Source organism: Salvelinus alpinus, chromosome 23 (assembly GCF_045679555.1).
Source record: "Salvelinus alpinus chromosome 23, SLU_Salpinus.1, whole genome shotgun sequence".
NCBI classification, from domain to species: Eukaryota; Metazoa; Chordata; class Actinopteri; order Salmoniformes; family Salmonidae; genus Salvelinus; species Salvelinus alpinus.
In genome coordinates, this window is record NC_092108.1 from 1600676 (window position 1) to 1609187 (window position 8512).

The following is an 8512-nucleotide window of genomic DNA, read 5'->3' on the forward strand; positions in this document are numbered from 1 at the left end:
ACTAACTCCTACAGCTAGTGGCTAAGACTGACCGACTAACTCCTACAGCTAGTGGCTAAGACTGACTAACTAACTCCTACAGCTAGTGGCTAAGACTGACTAACTACTGTCATTTAATAAGTTATTTAACCCGTCACGATAGAGGACACCAAGTCTAGATGTAACTTTAGCCTGCAACCTTGATATGTGCTGAGAGAAGGACAGTGTACCATCTAGCCACACTCCCAAGTACTTGTAGGTGACTACCTCAAGCTCTAAACCCAGAGAGGTAGTAATCACACCTGTGGGGAGAGGGGCATTCTTCTTACCAAACCACATGACCTTTGTTTTGGAGGTGTTCAGGTTAAGGGTAGAGAACGCTTGATAGACAGAAAGCTCTGTTGTAGAGCATTTAACACATATTCCGGGGAGGGGCCAGCTGAGTAAAAGACTGTATCATCTGCATATAAATGGACGAGAGAGCTTCTTACTGCCTGAGCTATGTTGTTGATGTAAATTGAGAAGAGTGTGGGGCCTAGGATTGAGCCCTGGGGTACTCCCTTGGTAACATGCAGTGGCTGAGACAGCAGATTTTCTGACTTCATACACTGCACTCTTTGAGGTAGTTAGCAAAACAGGCCAAAGACCCCTCAGAGACACCACTACTCCTTAGACGGCCCACAAGAATGGAATGGTCTACCGTATCGAAAGCTTTGGCCAAGTCAATAAAAATAGCAGCATTCAACATTTCTTAGAATCAAGGGCAATGGTGACATCATTGAGGACCTTTAAGGTTGCAGTGACACATCCATGACCTGATCTGAAACCAGATACATACCAGAGAGAATAATATAGACATCAAGAAAGACAGTCAGTTGATTATTGACAAGTTTTTCCAACACTTTATAAACAGGGCAAAATAGAAATAGGCCTACAACAGTTTTAAATAAAGGATGAACTGTGGCTACCTTCAAAGCAATGGGAACCTCCCCAGAAAGGAGAGACAGGTTAAAAAGGTCACAGATAGGCTTGGTGATGATAGGGGCAGCAACCTTAAAGAAGAAAGGGTCTAAACCATCTGACCCATATGGTTTTTTGGGGTCAAGTTTCCAGAGCTCCTTTAGCACCCCGGACTCAGTGACTGCCTGCAGGGAGAAACTTTGTAGCGGGGCAGTAGAAAAAGAGGGAGAAACATCGGGGATAGTCGAATTAGAAGGGGTGGGGAGATGAGGAAATGTTGGACGTGCAAGGAGGCATGGCTGAGTCAAATAGGAATCCTGACTTAATGAAGTGGTGATTTCGCCAATGCAATTCTTGAGGTGGAGTAACTCTGCAAGATCACGGTCGAACCAGGTGCTGAACCTGTTTTTAATTCAAATTTTCTTTATGGGGGCGTATTTGTTAACAATAACATTGAAAATATTAAAAAAGAAGGGCCAAACGTCAAGCTGATTCTGTACCATTTTACAGAGACCAGGTCATGAAGGAAGGCTTGCTCATTAAAGTTTTTTAGCAATCGTCTATGACAAATCAGGACAGGTCGTTTCACTGAGCAGCCATTACGAACACAGGCTAAGGGTAAGTATGACTAACTCTTACAGCTAGAGGGTTAGTTAGTAATTCTTACCCAACTAACGCACTAGCTGTAAGAGTTAGTAAGACTGACTAACTCTTACAGTTAGACGGTAAGACTGACTAACGGTAAGAATGACTAACTCCTACAGCTAGAGGCTAAGACTGACCGACTAACTCCTACAGCTAGTGGCTAAGACTGACCGACTAACTCCTACAGCTAGAGGCTAAGACTGACCGACTAACTCCTACAGCTAGAGGCTAAGACTGACCGACTAACTCCTACAGCTAGAGGCTAAGACTGACCGACTAACTCCTACAGCTAGAGGCTAAGACTGACCGACTAACTCCTACAGCTAGAGGCTAAGACTGACCGACTAACTCCTACAGCTAGAGGCTAAGACTGACCGACTAACTCCTACAGCTAGAGGCTAAGACTGACCGACTAACTCCTACAGCTAGAGGCTAAGACTGACCGACTAACTCCTACAGCTAGAGGCTAAGACTGACCGACTAACTCCTACAGCTAGAGGCTAAGACTGACCGACTAACTCCTACAGCTAGAGGCTAAGACTGACCGACTAACTCCTACAGCTAGAGGCTAAGACTGACCGACTAACTCCTACAGCTAGAGGCTAAGACTGACCGACTAACTCCTACAGCTAGTGGCTAAGACTGACCGACTAACTCCTACAGCTAGTGGCTAAGACTGACCAACTAACTCCTACAGCTAGTGGCTAAGACTGACCGACTAACTCCTACAGCTAGAGGCTAAGACTGACTAACTACTGTCATTTAATAAGTTATTTAACCCGTTTATTAATTAAAACACTGGTTGCATTTAGAATGCACTATAAAACATTACATAACATTGTGTTTCTTGTTCTGCTAAGGTGCCTGCAACCAGATGTGTCCCCTCATTGATCAGAAGCTTGAGAGCACTGACAGGTACGGTATTCAGCTTACACCTTGCTGACTGACTAGTTGGTTGACTGACTGGTTGGCTGACTGACTGGTTGACTGACTGGTTGGTTGACAGACTGACTGACTGACTGACTCCTGTGTTTCAGGAAGCATTCAGAGCTGTCAGAGCTGAATGTGAAGTTGATGGAGGCTCTGTCTCTTTATGCTAAGCTTATGAATGAGGACTATGCCATGTACACAAAGCTACAGACCCAGCAGTACTACATGCATCAATCTGCCAACACAGCACAACAGGTAGGTCACTCTCATCTCTCTCTCTTTCTCAAAATGCGGCCCACCAATGCACGGTAGAAAGATAAAAATGTATTGCTGGTTCCCGAGTGGTGCAGTGGTCTGAGGCACTGCATCTCAGTGCAAAAGGAGTCACTCAGTCCCCAGGCAGTATCAAATCCGTCCGAGATTGGGAGTCCCATAGGGCGGTGCACAATTGACCCAGCATCTTCCGGGTTTGGCCGGGGTAGGCCGTCATTGTAAATAAGAATTTGTTCTTAACTGACTTGGTTAAATAAAGGTTCAATTAAAAACACATTTTATAAATGTATTTTAAACATTGTTGAACAAAGACACTGTTTTCTCCAAGGAAAAGAGGGAGAGTTGGCTACAGAACCTGTATACGAAAGGCAGTGGTAACGTGGGAGGGTTGAGAGCCTACTTTTCTATAGCCTCCTCAAGGGAGAGAGAGAAACGTAGCTCGACAGTTATTTTACTATTCAACTCAATGCTGCTATTGTTTTTAATTTAGTAAATCAGCTTGTTTCTTAACCAGGCACTAGAAAGCTGGTGGTGACTGGTTAGCTACAGGGAAGTAATTACTGACTTAGCAGACCACCACTACCAGTTTGTGATAGCTGTATTTCATCCTTACTACTATTTGACAAGACCACCGTCTTCAACTTTTTAATGAGGTAACTTTTGGTCTATACGTTTGGTATTCAGAACCCTTGACTTGTTCCACATTTTGTTACGTTACATCCTTATTCTAAAATTAATAAAAAATCCTCATCAATCTACACACAATACCCCATAAAGACAAAACGAAAACAGGTTTTTAGACATTTCTGCACAGTTATAAAAAAATGTAAACAGCTTATTTACATAGGTCTTCAGACCCTTTGCTATGAGACTCGAAATTGAGCTCAGGTGCATCCTGTTTTCATTGGCCATCCTTGATGTTTCTACAACTTGATTAGAGTCCAAATTCAATTGATTGGACATGATTTGGAAAGGCACAAACCTGTCTATATAAGGTCCCACAGTTGACAGCGCATGTCAGAACAGAAACCAAGCCATGAGGTTTAAGGAATTGTCCGTAGAGCTCCGAGGCAGGACTGTGTCGAGGCACAGATCTGGGACGGGTACCAAAACATTTCGGCAGCATTGAAGTTCCCCAAGAACATTGTGGCCTCCATCATTCTTAAATGGAAGGAGTTTGGAATCACCAAGACTTCCTAGAGCTGGCCGCCCGGCCAAACTGAGCAATCGGGGGAGAAGGGCCTTGGTCTGGTAGGTGACCAAGAACCCAATGGTCACTCTGACAGAGCTCCAGAGTTCCTCTGTGGAGATGGGAGAACCATCTCTGCAGCACTCCACCAATCAGGCCTCGGAAGCCACTCCTCAGTAAAAGGCACATGACAGCCCGCTTGGAGTTATCCAAAAGGCACCTCAGACCATGAGAAACAAGATTCTCTGGTCTGATGAAACCAAGATTGAACTCTTAGGCCTGAATGCCAAGCGTCACATCTGGAGGAAACCTGGCACCATCCCTACGGTGGAGCATGATGGTGGCAGCATGCTGTGGGGATGTTTTTCAGCGGCAGGGACTGGGACACTTTTCAGACCCCTTAACTTTTTCCACATTTTGCTACGTCACGGCCTTATTCTAAAATGGATTACATTTTTCCCCCCTTATCAATCTACACACAATACCCCATAATGACAAAGCAAAATACGTTTTAGACATTTAAAAAACTGAAATATCACATTTACATAAGTATTCAGACCCCTTTACTCAGTGCTTTGTTGAAGCACCTTTGGCAGCGATTACAGCCTCGGGTCTTCTTGGGTATGATGCTACAAGCTTGGCACACCTGTACAGTGGTTTAAAGTACTTATAGAAAAATACTTTAAAGTACTACCTAAGTCGTTTATTGGGGTATCCGTACCTTACTTGACTATTTATATTTTTGGCAACTTTTACTTCACTACGTTCCTAAAGAAAATAATGTACTTTCTACTCCATACATTTTCCCTGACACCCAAAAGTACTACATTTTGACAGGAAAATGGTCCAATTCACACACTTATCACACTTATCAAGAGAACATCCCTACTGGCGGAATCACTAAATACTTAGTTTGTAAATTATGTCTAAGTGTTGGAGTTGGCCCCTCGCTATCCGTAAATACATTTTAAAAACAAGAAAATTGTGCTGTCTGGTTTGCTTAATATAAGGAAGTTGAAATGATTTCTACTTTTACTTTTGATACTTAAGTATATATGTATGTATATATGTGTATATATATGTATGTATATATATATATATATATACACAGTTGAAGTCGGGAAGTTTACATACACTTAGGTTGGAGTCATTAACTCGTTTTTCAACCACTCCACAAATTTCTTGTTAACAAACTATAGTTTTGGCAAGTCGGTTAGGACATCTACTTTGTGCATGACACAAGTAATTTTTCCAGCAATTGTTTACAGACAGATTATTTCACTTATAATTCACTGTATCACAATTCCAATGGGTCAGAAGTTTACATACACTAAGTTGACTGTGCCTTTAAACAGCTTGGAAAATTCCAGAAAATTAGGTTATGGCTTTGAAGCTTCTGATAGGCTAATTGACATCATTTGAGTTAATTGGAGGTATACCTGTGGATGTATTTCAAGGCCTACCTTCAAACTCAGTGCCTCTTTGCTTGACATCATGGGAAAATCCAAAGAAATCAGCCAAGACCTCCGAAAAAAATTGTAGACCTCCAACAAGTCTGGTTCATCCTCGGGAGCAATTTCCAAACGCCTGAAGGTACCACGTTCATCTGTACAAACAATAGTACACAAGTATAAATCCCATGGGACCACACAGCCGTCATACCGCTCAGGAAGGAGATGCGTTCTGTCTCCTAGAGATGAACGTACTTTGGTGCGAAAAGTGCAAATCAATCCCAGAACAACAGCAAAGGACCTTGTGAAGATGCTGGAGGAAACGGGTACAAAAGTATCTATATCCACAGTAAAACGAGTCCTATATCGACATAACCTGAAAGGCCGCTCAGCAAGGATGAAGCCACTGCTCCAAAACCGCTATAGAAAATCCAGACTACGGTTTGCAACTGCACATGGGGACAAATATCGTACTTTTTGGAGAAATGTCTTCTGGTCTAATGAAACAGAAATAGAACTGTTGGGCCATAATGACCATCGTTTTGTTTGGAGGAAAAAGGGGGAGGCTTGCAAGCCGAAGAACACCATCCCAACCTTGAAGCACAGAATCAAATCAAATGTTATTTGTCACATACACATGGTTAGCAGATGTTAATGCGAGTGTAGCGAAATGCTTGTGCTTCTAATTCCGACCACGCAGTAATATATCTAACAAGTAATCTAACCTAACAATTTCACAACAACTACCTTATACACACAAGTGTAAAGGAATGAATAAGAATATGTACAAAAAAATATATGAATGAGCGATGGCCGAACGGCATAGGCAAGATGCAGTGGAGGGTATAGAGTACGGTATGTAAACATTATATAAAGTGGCATTGTTTAAAGTGGCTAGTGATACATTTATTACATCAATTTTTCTTTATTAAAGTGGCTAGAGATTAGTCAGTATGTTGGCAGCAGCCACTCAATGTTAGTGATGGCTGTTTAACAGTTTGATGGCCTTGATATTGAAGCTTTTGTTCACAGGCAGTGGCTCGGGTGGTTGTTGTCCTTGTTGATCTTTTTGGCCTTCCTGTGATATCGGGTGGTGTAGGTGTCCTGGAGGGCAGGTAGTTTGCCCCCGGTCCGGTGATGCGTTGTACAGACCTCACTACCCTCTGGAGAGCCTTACGGTTGTGGGCGGAGCAGTTGCCGTGCCAGGTGGTGATGCAGCCCGACAGGATGCTCTCGATTGTGCATCTGTGACAAGCCGAATTTCTTCAGCCTCCTGAGGTTGAAGAGGCGCTGCTGCGCCTTCTTCACAACGCTGTCTGTATGGGTGGAACATTTCAGTTTGTCCGTGATGTGTACGCTGAGGAACTTAAAACTTTCCACCTTCTCCACTACTGTCCCATCGATGTGGATAGGGGGGTGCTCCCTCTGCTGTTTCCTGAAGTCCACAATCATCTCCTTTGTTTTGCTTACATTGAGTGTGAGGTTATTATCCTGACACCACACTCCGAAGGGCCCTCATCACCTCCCTGTAGGCCGTCTCGTCATTGTTGGTAATCAAGCCTACCACTATAGTGTCGTCTGCAAACTTGATGATTGAGTTGGAGGTGTGCATGGCCACGCAGTCATGGGTGAACAGGAAGTACAGGAGAGGGCTGCTTGCAGCATCATGTTGTGGGGGTGCTTTGCTGCAGGAGGGACTGGTGCACTTCACAAAATGGATGGCATCATGAGGCAGGAAAATTGTGGATATAGTGAAGCAACATCTCAAGACATCAGTTAGGAAGTTAAAGCTTGGTCGCAAATGGGTCTTCCAAATGGACAATGACCCCAAGCATACTTCCAAAGATGTGGCAAAATGGCTTCAAGACAGCAAATCAAGGTATCGGAGTGGCCATCACAAAGCACTGACCTCAATCCCATAGAAAATTTGTGGGCAGAACTGAAAAGGTGTGTGCGAGCAAGGAGGCCTACAAACCTGACTCCGTTACACCAGCTCTGTCAGGAGGAATGGGCCAAAATTCACCCAACTTATTGTGGGAAGCTTCTGGAAGGCTACTCGAAACGTTTGACCCAAGTTAAACAATTTAAAGGCAATGCTACCAAGTACTAATTGAGTATATGTAAACGTCTGACCCACTGGGAAAGTGATGAAAGAAATAATAGCTGAAATATATCCTTCTCTCTACTATTATTCGTACGTTTCACATTCTTAAAATAAAGTGGTGATCCTAACTGACCTAAGACGGGGCATTTTTACTAGGATTAAATGTCAGGAATTGTGAAAAACTGAGTTTATGTGTTTGGCTAAGGTGTATGTAAACTTCCGACTTCAACTGTAAATATATATATCTCTCTATCTCTAGATATAAATGTATAGAATTCTGTGTTCGTTCCCCCAGGTGTACCCGGGTCAGTCTGGAGGGTCCTATGGGATGAGCGGTCCAGGAGAGGTACAGCAGGGATACAGTGTTTCTCTGGAGCAGCTACAGACTGGCCAGCCAGCACCCAGGTGACTGTCCTAACAACCATTCACACACACCTAACCCTAAAGGGATCTTCACAAATGGAGCTGATGGAAGTCCGTTTGCGTTGCGTTCCAAAAATTAAATTGCACAAATATACGTGGAGCTACATAGAGAGCGACGCTAACAGACATCCGTCAACTCCGTTTGGGTAGACTTTACCTACTGTAGATCCTTTAACCTGCTGTAGGTCCTTTAACCTGCTGTAGGTCCTTTAACCTGCTGTAGGTCCTTTAACCTGCTGTAGGTCCTTTAACCTGCTGTAGATCCTTTAACCTGCTGTAGATCCTTTAATCTGCTGTAGATCCTTTAATCTGCTGTAGATCCTTTAATCTGCTGTAGATCCTTTAATCTGCTGTAGATCCTTTAACCTGCTGTAGATCCTTTAACCTGCTGTAGATCCTTTAACCTGCTGTAGATCCTTTAACCTACTGTAGATCATTTTACCTGCTGTAGATCCTTTAACCTACTGTAGATCCTTTAACCTGCTGTAGATCCTTTAACCTGCTGTAGATCCTTTAACCTGCTGTAGATCCTTTAACCTGCTGTAGATCCTTTAACCT

General features: G+C 43.3%; 1 protein-coding gene across 1 annotated transcript in view; it reads left to right on the forward strand.

Annotated features, from left to right (window-relative positions):
• stam (signal transducing adaptor molecule (SH3 domain and ITAM motif) 1) overlaps window positions 1–8512 on the forward strand; it is a 55644-nt gene that overhangs the window by 38917 nt on the left and 8215 nt on the right. The window contains exons 11-13 of the mRNA XM_071360627.1: window positions 2445–2499; window positions 2622–2769; window positions 7827–7936. Coding sequence (XP_071216728.1) covers window positions 2445–2499; window positions 2622–2769; window positions 7827–7936 — 313 coding nt within the window. The remainder of the gene's footprint in view (window positions 1–2444; window positions 2500–2621; window positions 2770–7826; window positions 7937–8512) is intronic.